At 55.9% G+C, this 18472-nt stretch overlaps 1 protein-coding gene across 1 annotated transcript in view; it reads left to right on the forward strand.

Moving 5' to 3' along the window:
- The window catches only part of SLCO2B1 (solute carrier organic anion transporter family member 2B1), a 29570-nt gene that overhangs the window by 5451 nt on the left and 5647 nt on the right, over positions 1-18472 (forward strand). The window contains exons 2-9 of the mRNA XM_005430425.2: positions 2006-2083; positions 4880-5017; positions 5109-5271; positions 6674-6901; positions 7904-8002; positions 8356-8486; positions 14290-14398; positions 18157-18321. Coding sequence (XP_005430482.1) covers positions 2015-2083; positions 4880-5017; positions 5109-5271; positions 6674-6901; positions 7904-8002; positions 8356-8486; positions 14290-14398; positions 18157-18321 — 1102 coding nt within the window. The 5' untranslated portion in view covers positions 2006-2014. The remainder of the gene's footprint in view (positions 1-2005; positions 2084-4879; positions 5018-5108; positions 5272-6673; positions 6902-7903; positions 8003-8355; positions 8487-14289; positions 14399-18156; positions 18322-18472) is intronic.

Here is an 18472-nt window from a genome sequence, read left to right on the forward strand (position 1 = left end):
AGCTCCCTGGGATTGCCATGCCAGGCCTTTCTGAGGGATGCACTGACCCAGGACAGAAGTGGGAAGAAAACTGGGCTTTGAGAACAATTCCTGCACCTGTATCTGAAGGAACAGCAGCAGCTGATGGATCTGCAACACTCTGAACAACCAACCATCCGTCCATCCATCCATCCTGGTTTTTAATTTTTTTTTTTAATCAGTTAAGTCTTATCTCCCTCTTTATTTGATGTCCTCTCAGCAGGATCGAAGTACTTTCTGTTTAGTTTCATTCCTAAGGGAGAGGGGCTGGGTGAGCTGGGCGGGATCTGAGGGCAGGGGTTTGTCCTCAGTTTGATCTGCTGGCAAACCCTGGTGTTTGAGATCGCTGCTGAGCACTGCCCGGGGGTCAGCTGCCCTCCCTCCCTCCTCCACACATTTCAAGGAGAGCTGGAAAGGATGACAGAGTGCATTCTGGATTTGTGGTTTGCAGGTCTAGCGAGGGACAGAGACATTAGAGGACACGGAGCCTTCTCCCAGCTCCATGAACGTTCCCATCCCTGGAAATCCAGGCTCCTTTGGGTTTCCTGCCTCTGGTGTTCCACCCTTTTCCTGCCCCCTGAGCAGCCCAGGGGCTGCAGCAGCAAGCCCAGGGCTGTCAGTAATTGATCAGGGCTGGAGCCAGGCAGGTGCCTCTGCCCCAGCACTGCTGAGCCAAACCTCCAGGGGCCGGGGAGTTTTTCCTGCCTGCTTCCATTGAGGATCAAAGCCGCTGTACTGATCCCAGCCTGGATTTGTTACAGCAGCCTCTCTCGGAACGGGCTGAGGGCAGCAAGTGCGTTCTGCAGAGGCTGCTGTGGCACTCGGAACTCGGGCAGGTCCCCTCTGGAATTCACCTCTCAGCGTTTATGAGCACCACAGTGCAGGCAGGCTCCTGCGAGAAGTTACATCAACCCCTGCATTTTGTTAATTAGTTTGAGGCTGCGGGTCCTCGCTCCTTTGCCTCTCATCACGGGGGAAATAGAATTACACACAACAATAATGGGAAGCCTTTCACCCCATTTGCTGCCGAGATGAAAACATCTATTAGAATGTGCTGAACAACAAGTTAAAGCCTAATGGCTCTAACGTGCCTGGGAACAATGCAGCTTCCTGAGCAGGAAGCCTGGCTGCCGAAACCCAACAAAGACATCGCGGCTCCCTGGGGAGGAGGCGCTGACAGGAGGGAAGGACACCTGCAGGCGGGAGGGGCTGCTGGCTTCCCAGGGGCTGGAATTTCATTGCATGCTCGCATTTAGGTGGTGGCCGAGGGTCCAGAAGTGAATTACCTGGAGGGGTAATTCCAGGGGAGATGCGGGAATGCCGTGGGTGACAATGGGATGCACAGGGATGCAGGGCTTTAATCCATCAGTGCTCAGCACGGGGAGGGATGGGAAGCTGCCCCCGATCCTGGACAGATCCCTCCAGAGGGATGCAGAGAGTCCTGGTCAGGGCAGGGCCAGGACTTTGCATCCCCTTGAATCTCATGGGGTTCTGCAGCCCGCTGAGATCCTTCTCAGAGCCCGTTCCTGCAGCCCATGGGGTCCCTCTGGAAACCCATTTCTGCAGCTCACTGCTCCCCTTCGATTCCCGTTTCTCCAGGCAGCTGAGATGCCTCTGGATGGCAGCACAGCCATCAGCTTTGCCAGCTGCCCTGCCAGAGTTTGCTGCTGGCAGCCAGCTGAGGGTGCCCCATCACCCAGGCCGTTGATAAGGCGTCACACCGACCCCAGAAATGTTGCACAATGTTGTCCTTGGCCCTGCTGAGCAGCGTTTCACCTCGCAGCCTCTGGGGTTTCGCATTTTGCAGGCGGCTTTGTGGCTTTGCAGAATCAAAGTTCCCCGAGCAGAGGAAAGCCAGGAACAATCAGTGGCTGCTGGGCAGACCTGTGTGCCCGCTGTGGGGGTGTTTGGCAGGACTCTGCCTGCTGAGCAGGGGGGAATTGAGGCGCAGGCCCGAGCATTGTGCTGAGTGATTTATCTCTGACAGGCTGACAGCATGACGGGGAGCAGCCAGCCCGACGTGGCCCGGAGCAGGCTCTGCAGGAGCCCCTTTCTCAGCATCAAGGTAAACACCCCTGCTTCCCCAGCACCCCCTCGGCTCCCTGCGCTGGGAAACAGCAGCTCAGCCTCCTGCAGAAGGCACTGGGAGGATTTATGGGCGCCAGGTGTGCTTGGGAAATGCCCTCTGTGTTCCCAGGGCACAAGTGCCTTTGGTGTGGAGTTGTCTCTGTTCCAGAGCCAGTGGTGGGGCAGCGATGTTTCAGTGCAGGTTTAACTCCCAGCTCCTCCAGAGAGTCACAGGATGGGATGGGATGGCTTGGAGGGACCTTAAAGCCTGTCCAGTGCCACCCCTGCCATGGCAGGGACACCTTCCACTGTGCAGGGAACAATTCCTGCCCAAGAGCCCGCCTAGCTCTGGCTTTGTCAGTGTGAAGCCTTTCTTCTAAGTCCTGGCTCCTCCTGGGTTTGGTGCAAGCCCAGGCTCACCAGGTGAGGGTTTGAGGAGCTCTGCAGAACCACAGGCTGCAGAACCACCTGGAATGGTTCCCTGTGTCTTGCAACATCTGCTTCATTTCCTTCTGGCTCGATAATTCCCTGTTATCAGTAGTGGCAGCCCTATCACCAGTGCATGACAGCATTCAGGGTAGTTGGAAGCCAATTACCTGCCTCATTGGAGAGTCTCGCCAGGCCAGAGAGCAAAACATGACAGTCAGTCTTAAAGGCTCAAGACTTCTCTGTCCCTTTTGTGGGGGCGATTTGGGGTTTTGAGGGTTTTTCTATGAATGCTGGTGCATTTAGTCACCCTCCTCCGTGTGGCAGGAGCAAAGTGAGTCACTGAGGCAGGGGCCAGCAGAGCCTGCACAGAGGCTGGAGACACAGAGCCATGGCCTGAGGCTCTTCCCCAGTCCTCTTTCAGCCCATTCAGCTGCTTTTTATCTGGTGGGCTTTGCTTGGTTCTTCTTTACTCCCCAGCAAGGTTATCTTCACAGATATGACCCTGCTGATTTTTCCATGAGGAGATATTTTAAAGGGTTCAAAGACTGAACCATTGAGGGGCAAAGCCAGCAGTATCAAGCTGTATTTTGCTGCATCTGTGAAGGTAGAGCCTAAAATCCCAGACTGGTTTGGGTTGGGGGGGACCTTGCAGACCCTCTTGTTGCAAGCCCTGCCATGGGCAGATGTGGAGGAAGCCTTGTCACCAAGAACACAATTATCCTCGGCACAGGATGTTTTCCCCTTTTCTCCTGGGGTGTTTTTTCCAAGAACTTAGCCACCCTGTCCGGTTTCTAAATGACTTCCTCCGAGAACAAAACTTGCAGCCCAGGGTTTGAGTGGCTCTTGCAGAGACACAGAACCATTGCACAATGTGGTTGGATGTGTTTGAAGTGGCTGGAGGACCAAAAATCACAGCACTGCAGTTTTTATGGGTATTTATATCTCCAGAGACGTGTCACAAAAACCATGGACCACGTGTCAAAATGCAGCTGAGGGACATAGCCAAACAAATGCATTTTGAGCTGCAGAGGATGTGGGGCAGTGCTGGGCAGCTGCTGTAAACCCCTGCAGTTCCAGGATCTGGATACTCAGCGGGCTGTGTGCCTGGCTGCCTGCAATAACCAGATCTGGTTTCAGCCTTTCCCTCTGAGGTGATGTGCTCAGGAAGCAGGGCCTGGACACAGGCAGTGACTCGCAGGAGGTTCAGCAAGGCTGACTCTGGGGACGCCTTCCTTTGGCTGGGTGACACTTTCCCAGCCCAGACACGTTGCAGCCGTCAGTGGTGACATGAGGCTGGAAGGGGGGAGGTCCTGGATGCTGTCCTGGTGTGCAGTGACCTCAGCCCGGCCCTGCCATTCCCAGGGGTTTGACCTTCCCCCTTTCTGTGCTGGGGATGCTGCCTTGGCTGACAGAGCAGCCCAGCTTGGCAGTGACCTCACTTGAGGCCTGGACCAGAATGAGATGCAGCAGGAATCCAGGCCAGGCTCAGCAGTTTCTCCATGGTGGGAGCTGCTGCAAAACACACGGAGCAGGAGCAGTGCCCCAAGGGTTTGGGCACCAGCCCAGAGTGAGGGCAGCAGCTCTGGAAGGAGCCAGGGCACCCAGACCATCCCACGGGAAGGTGGGTGGGCTGTGTCCTGAGGGTGTGTGACTGCTTGGGATGGGTATCTGAGCTCCTCTGGGGGCTGGAGGGGTGCCTGGCACAGCCACAAGGCAGCAGGAGGGAGGTGGCTCAGATGGAGGAGGGAGGATGGAGACAGGGCAGATTATTTGACTTTGACCAGGTTTGCTTCTGGAAGTGGAAGAGAGCCATCACATTTTCCAAAGGAGATGTGTTTTACATCCAGGGCTTTGTGAAAAGGAAAGGAAAGCAGCCTGAATTCTTGTCCCTGACCTGCTGAGTTGTTTGTTGGTGTGTTTGGAAGGGCTCATTCCTGTCCCACAAGAGCTCCCAGCAGTGGGGATGGCTGTCTGCCCCTGGCTGAATGGGAACAGGACTGTTGTGCAACATCCCTTCTGCTGCTGCATCCGAGGGACAGGGCCAACACAAACAGGGCTCATCCCAGCTGAAGGCAAACACATCCCAGTGTTTGTCCAAAGCCACTTCTCAGCTAAGAAATTACACCCTCCTCGCAGATACTGACCCTGCTGTGACTTTTGGCAGGGGCCAGTTCCATGGTCCTGACCTCATCTCAGGAGATTTCACTGCTGGCAGAGCAGGGGTGATATTTCCAGGGCTTGTGGTCAGAGGTTGAAGTTGGATAATGGTGCCTTTCTGAGGGGGATGAAGTTTGCTGTGCTGCAGCTCTGGGTGACCCTGCAGCTCTGGGTGACCCTGCTGGGGGCTCCATTTCTGTGTTGGCAGTTCTTTGTGTTCTGCCACGGGCTGCTGCAGCTCTCCCAGCTCCTGGTCTCCGGCTACCTGAAGAGCTCCATCTCCACCATCGAGCGCCGCTACGGCCTCTCCAGCCAGACCTCGGGGCTGCTGGCCTCCTTCAACGAGGTGAGCAGCCCCCCCAGCCGTGCCCCCGTGCCCCTGAGCGCTGTCCCCGTGCTGCCCTGCCCGGGGACACGGCGCTGCTCTGTCCCTGCAGGTCGGGAACACGCTGCTGATCGTCTTTGTCAGCTACCTGGGCAGCCGCGTGCACCGGCCGCGCCTCATCGGCTGCGGGGCCCTGCTGGTGTCCCTGGCCGGCTTCCTCATGGCCCTGCCACACTTCCTCACGGGCCCCTACGAGTACGACCACTCCGTGGCCAGTGAGTGCTCAGAAACCTGCTCAGAAACCTGCCCTGGGCCCTGGGACCCCAGGAGCAAATAACAGAATGACAGGGTGGTTCGCGTGGAAAACACCGTGAAGATCATCTCGTTCCACTCCTGCCATGGCAGGGACACCTTCCACCGGCCCAGGGGGGCCTTGGACACTGCCAGGGATCCAGGGGCAGCCACAGCTTCTCTAGGCAGCCACCCTCTCAGGGAGCAATTCCTTCCCAACATCCCACCTATCCCTGCCCCCTGGCAGAGGGAAGCTGTTGGGAAATGGCCTTCCCTCCAGGCACTGCGAGCTGCAAGCTGTTGGCTTCCCCTCAGGACATTTTATTTTTCTGAGAATGAAATCATCTCAGCCCTGAGAGGCAGCAGCTACTGGTGGAAAGCAGAGCCAGGGGGATGTGGGGACCATGGAACCATGGGAAAGGGCAGGAAAACAACCAAAACGCAGGCTGTGCCTCTGGCTCCCCTTGTTTGCTGCACATCCAGCCTCACCTGCCTTCCCTGGTCTAGCTGGGCTGTCCTTGAGGTTTTAGGCCCCGCTGGAATATCAGCCTCCCTTGAGAAAGGGTTTAAATCACTCATGTAGGGAACAGGACAGGGTGGGTTTGGGATTTTCTGCCTAAAGGAAAATGAAGGGATGGGAACAGAAAGAAAAAACAAGGTACTTGCTACCTCCCGAGTTCCTGCCATGAAGGTCCACCAAACCTTCTAGAAGCCTCCACTAAACATGTTTGGCTCACCAGAGGGAGGGCAGCTGGTTCAGGCAACTGCAGACACCAAAGGAAGGCTGAATAGCTGAACCATTGCTGGCTGCAAGCAGGGGCCAGCTGTAACCCCAGCTTGGAAACACTGAGTTGGTGTTTCAGCAGTGCTGCTGCAGGTGGGCCTGTGTCTGAGCACTTGGAGCTCCACAGGATCTGGGGCATAACCATGGAAATCCTGCTGTCAGCACCAGCACCCCCTTGCCCGGGGTTCTGAGGAAGATGAGGGTGCTAGAATCGGCCCTTTCACTTAGGCAGCTCTTCTGAAGAAAACGAGCTCTCATTTCCTGGGTAGCTGCTCACAAAATCTGCAGGTTTGCTCATTTACCTGTATTGGGCGGTCTATCAAAGGTCCTGGGAGTGACCCTTGATGGAGGAAAAGCCTTGAAGGCTTTCCAGGCTCATGATGCCATCTCTGTGAACACCAGTGCGGTGATCTTTGCACTTCTTTGTGTTTTCTTTCACCTGCCATCTAAGATAAGGGTAAAGATAAGATAAGGACTGAGATAAGGATGTGGAGCTGCTGGAGCAGACCCAGAGCTGGGGGTGTTCAGATCCTTCCAGTGCCTGAATGAAGAAGTCCCTCCTGCAGACCGAGCTCCTCAGGGCTGTCCCCTTGTCACCTCAGGCACCTTCAGCAACACCACGGACCTGTGCCAGCCCGGGGCCCCGGCGGCTGGGGCCAACCTGAGCGATGCCAGCTGCCCTCCCCACGGCTCCAGGGAGAACCAGGAGGTGCTGCTGGTGATGTTCGTGGCCCAGGCCCTGCTGGGCATCGGCGGCGTGCCCATCCAGCCCTTCGGCATCTCCTACATCGACGACTTCGCCAGCCACAGGAACTCCCCCCTCTACCTGGGTGAGGCTGCTCCTGGGCTGGAGCCAGGCCAGGCTGCGATAATTGGCATTAATGAGAGCAGGGTTCATTGCAGCCCTGCTCTGCACACAGCCAGGAGGGATTCTGCAGAAAGGGTCTATGTGCTTCAGGCTTGGGCAGGCAGCAGGAGAGCTGGGAAGAACCATTTGGGGTAGAAACTGGGGGTTTTTGGCCTGAGAGTGACAAAAACTGGAGTTAATTACCATAAACTCCTCCAAAGAGGCTTCAGGAAGGACTAGAGGGACAGTCTGATCTCTGTGTTCACAAGTGGCAGCTGTGGGTTTAAGGGGCAGCAGTGGGGACTCTGTTTAGCTGTCAGCAAAGCCAAACAAGCCAAAGAAAGCAAAAAAACCAAACCAAAGAAAGCAGTTTCAACCAGCTGGGAGATGGGGGTGCTGGAGAACAGCTTGGGCACAGGCCCACAGGGCTGTCCCAGCGTGGTGAGATGGACAAGGTGGTCTTTGCAGCTCCTTCCAGTCCTTCCCCAGCTGCTACCTGTCACAGCCTGGAACTGAATGGAGCAGCAAAGGTAGATCAAAACCAGGTCATTACTGCTGGAAAAAGGAAGCACAGCATCAAGTTTTGTTCTGGTAGGTGATCCAAACCTCTCACTTGTAAGGTAGGAGTTGAATCTTACATGTGTGGATTTCTTTTATCAGCAATTCGCAGAGAAGAGTTCACTGATAACTTTTATCTCCTTCACCTTGTAAAAGTTGGTGTTCCCTGGATTACTGATGCCAAGGGGCACCTCTTGTTCCTGGGAGTACTGCAGTCCTTCTAGGAGGCCGAGTGTCAGGAAAGGTCTGAGCCAAAGGGAATTCCACGTGGGAAAGGAAGATGGGGCGCATGGGGCTGTTGCTCCTGGAGACAGAAAGCTGCCAGGGAAATGGGCTGTGCTGGAGGCAGGTGCAGCAGAGCCTGAGGCTCCTGTGTGCCCCAGGTCCCTTTCCCAGGCTGAGCCCTCCCTGCTCTCGTGCCCCACAGGAATCCTGTTCTCCCTGACAGTCGTGGGGCCGGGGGTGGCCTTCATGCTGGGCTCTGCCATGCTGAGGTTCTACGTGGACATCGACAAAGTCAGCTCAGGTGAGGCAGCACAGGTCCTGGCACAGCTCTGGGAGAAGAGGGGATTCCAGCCCCCCGGGGGTTCTCTGTGCCAGTGGGGCAGAGTGGGCATCCAGCACATCCCTGGGCCAGCTGTCTCCGTCCAAAGGAGCTCTTTGGACGCCCTGGGGGCAGCAATGAAATGGGGAAGAGACCATGGAATGTGATTTAGTGGTGGGATGATCGGGGCAAACGCTGCCCAGGCCCCAGGACTGATGGTCCCTGGGCAGGGAGCCACCACCCTGGGGCTGGTTGGTGCTGGGGGTGGCTGGGGCCGCTGGGGTCCCTGTTTTTTCCCAGCACTGGTCTGATGGCCCTCTCCTCTCCTCTTGCAGCTGAGGTGCAGCTCACCAACAAGGACCCACGCTGGGTGGGGGCCTGGTGGCCCGGGTTCCTGGTGGCTGCCAGCCTGGTGGCCCTGTGTGCCCTGCCATACTTCTTCTTCCCACGGGAAATGCCAAAAGAGGTAGGAGAGGTTCTGCACACACACACACACACACACACACACACACCTCGGTGGGGCTGAAATGCCACAGGAACCAAAACCACGAGAGTTCTGTGCCTTGGGGAGGGGAGGATGCAGTCCCAGATTCTCATGTTTACCAGAGGTTTGCCAGGGGAGGCTTTGCCCATCCTGGCAGCTTTTGTCTGCATTTTGGAGGGGGAGTTGAAATTGCATCAGTGGGCTCCTGGCAGAGCTGGGGAGGAGGGCAGGGAGTGTCTGGGCAGTGCAGAGCTGCACACCAGTAGTGTGTGTGCAGTCCAGAGCTGCTCCTCAGGGGTCTCTGAGCACTCCAGAGCTGCTCCCCAGGGCCTCCCCGAGCGTCCCGGCCGCGCGTGGCAGCGCCTCGGGAGCAGCAGAGCAGAACGAGCTGTGCTGGCAGAGGAGGTGTTTCTGAGGGCTGGGATGTGCCTGGAACTGCTGGGACCCGCTCAGGAGGTGAAGCTGTGCTCCTCTTGGCTGTGCTGGAAGTGGTGTCAGTGCCCTCCACATGTGCTGAGCATCGAAACCTCCCTGCCTGAACAAGTCTGTGCAGAGCAATCCTTCATTTCTCCTGACACTGCCTGAATCTCCACAGGAATCAGTGCAGACTGGGGGTTCCCTGACCTGTTCTGCCAGCTCAGCTTGGGGGTGCAGGGATTTACTGCTGCTGACCTGAGCTGTGAGGTGATGGGGCAGTGAATTACTGCTGCTGACCTGAGCTGTGAGGTGATGGGGTGCCCTGTGCATGGCAGGAGGGGGGTGACCCCAAATGCAGCATGCCTGATCGCTCCTCCTGCAGCCTGGGCTGCCCTCAAGCCTTGGGAAAGGTCTGGGCTAGCAGGCTCGAGGCTCATCTTAGGGAAAAGTTCTTCATTAGGGCTGATGGGAATATTAATTTCATAAACGCCTCTCGAGAGAAGGTAATGCACTTCCAGCTAAAACAGCTGCACTTCCTGGCAAGTGCTGCACTCTGAGCAGCTTGGAAGGGTTTAAGGGGGAACAGGCTATTGATTTTAAAAGGAGCAGGAAGGTCTCACCCTGCTCTGCTGGCTGGGATCTGTAGGGAGCACTCCCACATGGCTGAGCACCCACATGTCCCTCTGCAGCATGTGAATTTCTTGAATTCTTGGATTTCTCCCCATCTTTGCATCTCCCTCAGAAAGCTCTTGGAATCTGCTGACAGTTAAAAATAATAGTAGGAAAATACAGCAACTAGCCAAATTCTGCCCTCTTTGCAGAATGGGAGGCACTGGGGCAGCCACGCCTGTCCTGTGGGGGTATCAGCACCAGCAAGGGGCCCTGCCTAAAAAAATTCAAATAAAAATCCTTGCAGAAAGTTTGCCACATGCTGTGCTGGGTAACACATGTGAGCTGCAGGAGCACTCCAAGATGTGCTGGAAATGGATATTTTCCTCTGTGTGTGTGTGCTGACCTGCCCACAGCACATCCCTTCAGGCTCAGCCTGGAAAAGCACAGCCCTGCTGGGCCAGAGGCAGCTGAGGAGCTCCTGCAGCCCCAGCTGGGATCCCACTCGTGCCCACCCTCCTCAGAGGGCATCGTGCAGCAAGCACTGGGTGTCACGGAGCCCTGTGCGCCTCTGGAGACTGATCTGCCTCCTCCCACCAGCCAAGACACAGCTACGTGTTTTATTCCACGCTGCAGCTTCACCTTTTCCTGATGAATTCTTCCTTTGAAGTCCCAGGAATGGCTCGTGTTAACATTAATGAGAGTGTGGGGCTGCTCTTTTGATCTTTTTCTCCTAAATTAGTCGCTCCAAAGCCAGAACATTTTTATTTCTCTGCTTTGCTGCTTGCCAGTAGGTTTCGAGCACCAAAGCATCCTGAATAATCCTCTGATCATGGCAAAGCCATGAGGTTGTCATGAAATCAGGAAGGGGATGAGAGGATGAGGTTCTTATACAGGGAAAACTGTTTTCATTCAAGAGCAGCTTTTTCCCCAGAAATTCCAGTTTAATCCTGCCTCCATGGGTCTGAACCATTCCTTGGAGTTGTGTCCTGGGTTGTGAGGAGCTCCCAGCACTCTCCAGTTGCTGTGTGGCCATAGTTTAGCTCATGCTTTGCCATCTGCTGGTGTATCCCAAGGCAGGCAGCAGTGTTGCCACAATATTCCAATATTCCTGCCACACAGGCTCTGCCTGTCCTGCAGCTCTGAGGGTGACACAAAAAGGGGCTGGAAGGGGCAAAGCTGCTCTCAGAGACAAAACAGACACTTCCAGGGATGCAGGGGGAGCCACAGCTGCTCTGGGCACCCTGTGCCAGGGCCTCAGCACCCCCACAGGGAACAATTCCTAACCCTGCCCTCCTTCCTCCTAAAGTCATTCCCTCTTGTCCTGTCCCTCCCTGTCCTTGCAAAAAGTCCTGTCCAGCTCTCCCAGGGCCCCCAAGAGGTGCTGGAAATCGAGGTCCTTCTCTGGAAAAAGGAACTGTGGTGCTCTGGGTGCCTCATTAAAGCTCCAAAAGCACCACCAAAGGCAGCCCAGGAACAAAGAGAGCCAAGTGGCAGGACAGGCTACAGGAATCCTGCTCTCTACAGCTGGACTTTCCCCAGGGAGCTCTAAAGGCAGGCACAAAGAGCAGCTAAAAATAATCCTCCCTTGTGGTGGGAGCAAGGTGCCCCTCAGCTGGTTATTTTACCACTCCTGGAAACAGGGTCCCTGGAGGGACCCACACCTGCTGGAAGAGGCATAATGAGGTGTTTGTAGGGAGCCTGACCTTGTCAAAGGGAAAATAGCTCTTTCCAAAGCCGTGAGCTTTGCACTTTGTTTGTCTAATATGAAAATAACTTCTGTGACCTTACTTTTCAGCGAGCTGGGAGTGCCAGGTTCTGTTCACAGCCAGAGGGAAACTCTGCAGAAACCTCAAAATAAACAAAGAGAACCTCTCTGTCACAGAGCAGGTCATTCATGCCTGTTTCCAGGGGTGCATTTGGATCAAGCCAGCCTGCTGGCACCTCTGGCTGCCCTTCTCACAGGTGCAGGAGCAGGTGGGAGAGCAGGAGCTGCCAGGGAGAGCTGCTTTCATTTTCCTCTCCTGCAGAGCCCTGCTCAGCCATGCCCGGATTTACTCCTGTCTGTGCAGGGAGATGGGGGATTTCCCCAGGCCAAGGTCAGGCTGGGGACGCTGTTCCTGATGCAGAGTGTGAGGCAGCCTCATTCTCCCTCCCCAAAAGCCTGCCTGCCTCCTCCAGCCCCCTGAGGGTGGCAGTGATGCCAGTGGACTCATGGAATGACGGCATGGGGTGGGTTACAGGGACCCTAAAGCCACCCCTGCCATGGACAGGGACACCTCCCACTGTCCCAGGGTGCCCCAAGCCCCAGTGTCCAGCCTGGACACTTCAGGGATCCAGGGGCACCTAAAAATGCAGATAAAATCTGATTGCAAAACCGTGAGATGCAATGAATGGCACCAAGGAGCTGAGTCCTTTAAGGATTCACCCAGGAAGATCCAAGTGTGGGGGCATTTTGCAAGCTGAGTTTGTTTCTCCTTGGCAAATGCTGGGGCAGGGCTGAGCAGCCAGCTCGTGTTACTGCACCTTCCAGCTCCAGCTTGACAAATTTCTGCTCTGAGAATGCCAAAATCCCCCGTGGCAGAGGGACAGCATCCTCCTCAGGGCTTGGGCATCTCTGATGGTGCAGCAGCACCTTTCCAGCATCATCCACAGCAAGCAGGCTGGATCCCTGCTTTTCTTTCTGGCCCTGCTTTCCTTCAGCCCACAGGAATGTATTTCCTGATCCTTTCAGACAGCAAAACACCATGCCAGGGCCAAGGCAGCACAGGGAGAGGAGCTTCCCCCCTCTGTGAGGGCTTTGCTCCATGTGCACGCAGCTGAGCCACGGAAACATGGCCCGCAAGGGTCACACACGGGGACATCCCAGACTGGGGGATCGGGGGAGCTGGGGTTTTGTCTGGACGTGCAGGCTGTTGACTCTCAGAAGTACAAACAGCTGGAAGCTGAGGAAGCCACGGGCAGGAGCAGCTTGAATGTATTTTTGGAAAACGCTGCAGTTTCAGAGCAGAGAAGAGCCCCTGTAAGGCAGTTGAAAAGTGAAAGGGGTTTTATCTTTGCATTTGAAAAATGTATGAAAGCCTGAGCTCCAGCAATTCAAAACAGGAAAGGAGTTTCGTTGCTTCTGCCCTTAAAAAGGGCAGGTGGCAGCCCCAGCACAGGCACTGTGACCTCGCTGCTGTTTAATGAGCACTCTCATCTCAGAGCAGAGGAGGGGTTTCAGCCCAAGAGCTGCTGTTTCCTCCTGTCCATGACAGATCTCTAATTGCTGCTGGATGAACTCATTTGCCCAGCTCGGGTCAGGGCTGCTGAGCTGATGGGGTGGCAGAGCTGTAAACACTCTGTGGCTTCCCCTGCAAACCACGCTGCCCCGAGCCCTGCCGGGCACAGGAGCACATCTGCAGTCAGTGCCAGTGTCCCAGCAGCTCCAGTGACATCTCAGCCTGCTCCTGGGGCTCCCCTGCAGGGGATCAGAGCACATCCCAGCAGCGCTCCTCTGGGATCAGAGCACATCCCAGCAGCGCTCCTCTGGGATCAGAGCACATCCCAGCAGCGCTCCTCTGGGATCAGAGCACATCCCAGCAGCGCTCCTCTGGGATCAGAGCACATCCCAGCAGCGCTCCTCTGGGATCAGAGCACATCCCAGCAGCGCTCCTCTGGGATCAGAGCACATCCCAGCAGCGCTCCTCTGGGATCAGAGCACATCCCAGCAGCGCTCCTCTGGGATCAGAGCACATCCCAGCAGCGCTCCTCTGGGATCAGAGCACATCCCAGCAGCGCTCCTCTGGGATCAGAGCACATCCCAGCAGCGCTCCTCTGGGATCAGAGCACATCCCAGCAGCGCTCCTCTGGGATCAGAGCACATCCCAGCAGCGCTCCTCTGGGATCAGAGCACATCCCAGCAGCGCTCCTCTGGGATCAGAGCACATCCCAGCAGCGCTCCTCTGGGATCAGAGCACATCCCAGCAGCGCTCCTCTGGGATCAGAGCACATCCCAGCAGCGCTCCTCTGGGATCAGAGCACATCCCAGCAGCGCTCCTCTGGGATCAGAGCACATCCCAGCAGCGCTCCTCTGGGATCAGAGCACATCCCAGCAGCGCTCCTCTGGGATCAGAGCACATCCCAGCAGCGCTCCTCTGGGATCAGAGCACATCCCAGCAGCGCTCCTCTGGGATCAGAGCACATCCCAGCAGCGCTCCTCTGGGATCAGAGCACATCCCAGCAGCGCTCCTCTGGGATCAGAGCACATCCCAGCAGCGCTCCTCTGGGATCAGAGCACATCCCAGCAGCGCTCCTGTGGGATCAGAACACATCCCAGCAGCGCTTCTTTGGCTTTCTGTGCCTGGGGTGTGGGACACCCCGAGGGAGCTGCCATGGACCTTCCCTCTCCGAGCCCTCCAGGGTTGGGGACCCCACACTGCCCTGGGCAGCCTCTTGCCTTAGGGGGTGACCAACATCCTGCCTCCATTCCAGACCTCCTCCTTGCCTGGATACATTTCCCTCTTACAATTGCTGCCTCTTTCCTGCCCAGCAGCTTGTGAGGGAGCACAGGGATTGCTCACCCTCCATCCAAAGCCAGGTGTGTCCCTCCTGGGGTGCCTGTGCCCTCACACAGGGGTAGAACAAGCTGGTAGAGCACAGCTGGACACGACAGGGATGGCCGTGCTGGGCTGCTGTGTGTCGGGGTCTGGGAGACAAAGGCCAGGGCAGGGAAGCTGTGGCATGGCGTGTGCAGTGACAGCCTCTGGTGTGTCCCCAGGTGGTGAGAGGGAAGGACAGAGGCAGCAAGAAGAGGGAGGACGTGCTGAGCCAGCTCAGGCCGAGGTCCCAGCACACGGAGAGCCTCTCCCTGATGGAGTTCATCAGACGTAAGTGAGCCCACACCCCTGCACAGACAGCAGCTCACACGGCCACGCTGGGCCCTGCCAGGGCTGCAGTGCTGCCAGGGAGCAGGGATGCTCCCCCTGGGCTCAGCCCAGCTCCTGGATCAGCCCTTGACATGCGCCTTAGGCTCAGGGTTGGGTTTAAGCCCTCTGCTCCCTGCCCTGCTGCACCTCCTGCCAGCCAAAGCACCTGGCCTTGGTCACTCTGAGTGCCACATTCCTTCCCTGGCAGTCCCCAAGGCCAGGCTGGACAGGCCTTGGAGCAGCCTGGCACAGTGGAAGGTGTCCCTGCCATGGCAGGGGTGGAATGGAATGGGCTGTAAGGCTCCTTCCAACCCAAATCCTGCTGTGACTCTGATCTATGGCTCATGTGGGCAGTGGGAATCAGAGGCCAAAGTCTCACCAGAGCCCAAATGCAGGCAGGGAGGAGGGGTGCCAGCTGTGGGGCTGGAGCGGAGCCATGGGAAGGGACAGACCCCTTCAGTCAGAGGGGTTTGGGGGCTGCTCTTGCTCAGTCCTCAGGCCCTGGAATCAGGAATCGGTCCCACAATAGCACTGGCAACTTCTCCTCCCCAAAAAACCTCATAAGACTCCCTCCTGCAAGGCTGGAGATGCTGTCCAAGGCAGGCTGACCTCCTGTACCACTGAGAGAGGCCAGCACTGCCTGGGGCCAGGGTCTGGGCAGTTAAAGCCCAGAGGGACATCTGAATCCCGTGCAATTAAATTGTTTGGAAATGAGTGGGCTCTTTATGCTGAAGGGGATCAGCTGGGCTTCAGCCTGTGGATGCATCTGCTAATGCTTGGGATGTTTGGGTTTTTCAAATACTCTGCACTTTGGCAGCTACTTAAGAAAAGTGACCCTCTGAAGTCACTCCGTGTCGGCTTCCTCCATATTTCCCAACTATTATCCCGTTAATTTATGGCAAATTCTCTGTGTTCTGAAGGTCAGTGCAGGGCAGGCTCAGCCAGGCAGGCGTGGGCAGGCTTTCCTCCCGCTGGTGGCAGCGTTTGCTGTCAGCCTAATGCTCAATTAGAGGAGGCAGTCGGGGGTTTCTTCCCCCCCTGACCTTGTGGCACTGTCATTTAGAAACCTGTGTGCTGGGAGAGGCTGCGTGGGAGCAGACTGATGGTGCTCAGATGGGATTTTCACACCAGCCCTCTGCTCTGTGCCTCCCAAACACGGATCAAAATGAGCTCCCTGCTCCCGCTGCAGCTTTGGTGCGGGGCTGGAATCAGCGTTGCTGTGTCAGGGCTGTGCTAATAAATCCATTACTTCTCAGGATTTATCCCCCAAAGCCCAGTTCTGAAAGAAATGAAGCGTCTGGTTTATGTCAGGAGAGCAGCCTTGCTGAAATCACCAGGATCTCTCACAAAACTCTTTTTAGAGCCAGGAACAGGTGGCAGGTAGTGTGTGATGGTTACCTGGGACAATTTGGGTGAAGCCCAGAGACTTCAGGGCGAGCTCATCTGCAAGTCCCTGGAAAGAGAATTTCCTTCCCATTTCACCGCTCTCCCGCTGGTTTTGTTTCCTCTCTCTGTTTCTCTTTTTACTATTATTTTCTGCATGCTAATTTATGAAAGCAGCACTTGGAGATGAGATTCTGCAGCCTGACTCTCCTTGGAAGTGCCCCAGGCCAGGCTGGACAGGGCTGGGAGCACCCTGAGGCAGTGGAAGGTGTCCCTGCCATGGCAGGGGTGGCACTGGGTGGGCTTTAAGGTCCATTCCATAACTGTGGAGAAGGAAACCCTTTTGCCATATCTTCTGTTGCTTTGGAGATACCCAGAGAGCAAAATCACTCTTGTGGCAATTTCTGCCATGTCCTGCAAGCAGAGCAAGGCTGGGCTGGAGCCCATCCATCCCAGGAGGTGCTCCTGGGAGCCCCTGAGCCTCCCTGGGCAGGCTGTGAGGGGCAGATGCAGAGCCCTGGAGGCTCTGTCAGGGCAGGGAGGGCTTTGCCAGCCCAGCAGCAGCACCAGGATGGGGCTGTGTGCAGGGTAAGGGTCAGGCCAGGCTCTGGGGATATTTCAGAGCATGGAGTTCTGTCTGGACTCAGAGCTGGGCACTGATCTTGGCTCTGGCACAGACACTCTGTGTGACACCAGCTTGCGCCCTGCTCCTCACACTCACAAACTCCTCCCAGATTCCTCCTGCTGCAGGCATCAGGTCTTCCTGCAGTACTGGAAAAAGTAGGATTTAGCTTGCCTGAAGTCATTTCCATTGCTAATTTCCAGGCTTCTGTTGAAAACACCTGGGAGGATGTGCAGATTCTGCTGCACATACTGGGAATTACCCCATTAAAGGTGATCTTCAAAGCAATTGGAACGCTGCACTCGTGACTCATTTGTTTCCCTTATGGTCCCCAAAGGCAGTTTCAAGGATGTTTTTGTTTATTATTTTAAAGTTTCCACTTGTTTTCGCTCTCTGCCCAGCTGCTTCTCTGGAGCTGCAAGGAGGATCCAATTAGGGATTGCAGAGGATGGAAATCTTGCTGCTCCCACCATGAAGTGGGGACATGCTCAGCTTTTCACCTCTGATTTGGGGTGTGTGGTTTGATTAGAAAGACCAAAGACCTCCAGGGAAAAGGAATTTTTGGTGGAAGATCCCCACAAAAGGCTGGATTGGCTCTCAGGAGATTTTTAGCCAGGAAGCTGAGGTTTCCCGTCTGCAACATGGCTGGGAAATTCGGGGAATACTCTTCAAAAATCAGGACCTTTGGTGGTACTTGAGAGCAAAACCATCTCCCCCCGTGGGCTGACAGTGGTGTAATGCAGTTCCTTCCCTCTCTGCTGACTGCCAGCCTGCAGAGGGTCAGCATTCCAGGGTCCTTGTCCATGCTGGTATGCCTGGGCCCCTCCAAGGACCTGCTTTTGCAGCTCCCTACGATTTTTGGCTGCTTGCCTGACCTGAGGGTAAAGTGCTCAGCTAGAAAGGCCATGCTGCCATGAAGGGGAGCTGGGGACATGGGGGACCCCACTGCACCCTCAGAGAGTCCTTTTGCTCTTCACAGAAGATTTAGGACAGCCAAAATCCGTCCCCATCTGGGGCCAGCTGCCAGACAAACCCCGGGGAGATGTCTCGGGCAGCGCTGTGCTGGGGCAGATAGAAAGATTGTCCCACTTGTTTGTCAGCTGCTGAGAATTAACACCATTAATTGATGGCAGTCCTCTGCATTAATCCTCGCTGTTAATTCCTTATCTCTGCTCCAGCATATTGGCTGCCCTGGCCCTCATCTGGGAGACTCATCAGCAGTTTGTTTGGAAGTTGCCCTTTGCTGCCAGCCCGAGCAGGGGGAGGCACTGGGGGAGCAGCAGCAGAGCAGAAGGTGGCTCTGGGGTGTGCAGGAAGGGGACACCACTCCAGCGGGGACAGTGGCAGCTCCCAGCTGGCAGCACGGGGCACCCCATGTGCTCAGCAGGCTGCACGCCTCTCCTGCTCAAGGGCTCAGCCCTAGGGCAGTTTGCTGGAGCGTTCCTTGGCTGTTATCAAAAAACGCACTTTTCACTGTTTCATTTTTTCATTGAAACTGAAAGGACACTGAAATTGCAACCACAGCAAACAAATAAATTAACTTGTAATGACTTCCCATTACTTTTGTGTTTGTTTTAGCAGCAGCTCTGCCAGAAGGCTGCAGGGAAAGGGGTGGAACGAGATGAGCTTTGCAGTCCCCTCCATCCCCAGCTCTTCTGTGGCTCCCTGATCAGAATTTTGCTCCCTGTGCAACAGTGGCCCCCTGTCCTTTCAGGTTTCCCCGTGGTGCTGCTGAGGAACCTGCGGCACCCCGTGTACCTGCTGGTGGTGCTGGCTCAGGTCAACATCTCTGCCATGGTGGCTGGCTTGGCAACCTTCATGGGCAAGTTCCTGGAGAGGCAGTTCTCCCTCACAGCCTCCCTGGCCAACATGATCATTGGTAAGTGCTGCTGAGCTTTGGATTCCTTAGAAGACCATCTAGAAATTAGGAAGGGTTCCTCCAGAGTAAAGCCTCCCTCTCAGAGAGCTCAGAGATCCTACCACAGAAGTGTTTAAAACACGTTTTTGAGCAAACAGCAGCTCAGGGAAAG

Source organism: Geospiza fortis, unplaced genomic scaffold (assembly GCF_000277835.1).
Source record: "Geospiza fortis unplaced genomic scaffold, GeoFor_1.0 scaffold1532, whole genome shotgun sequence".
Classification (NCBI taxonomy): domain Eukaryota; kingdom Metazoa; phylum Chordata; class Aves; order Passeriformes; family Thraupidae; genus Geospiza; species Geospiza fortis.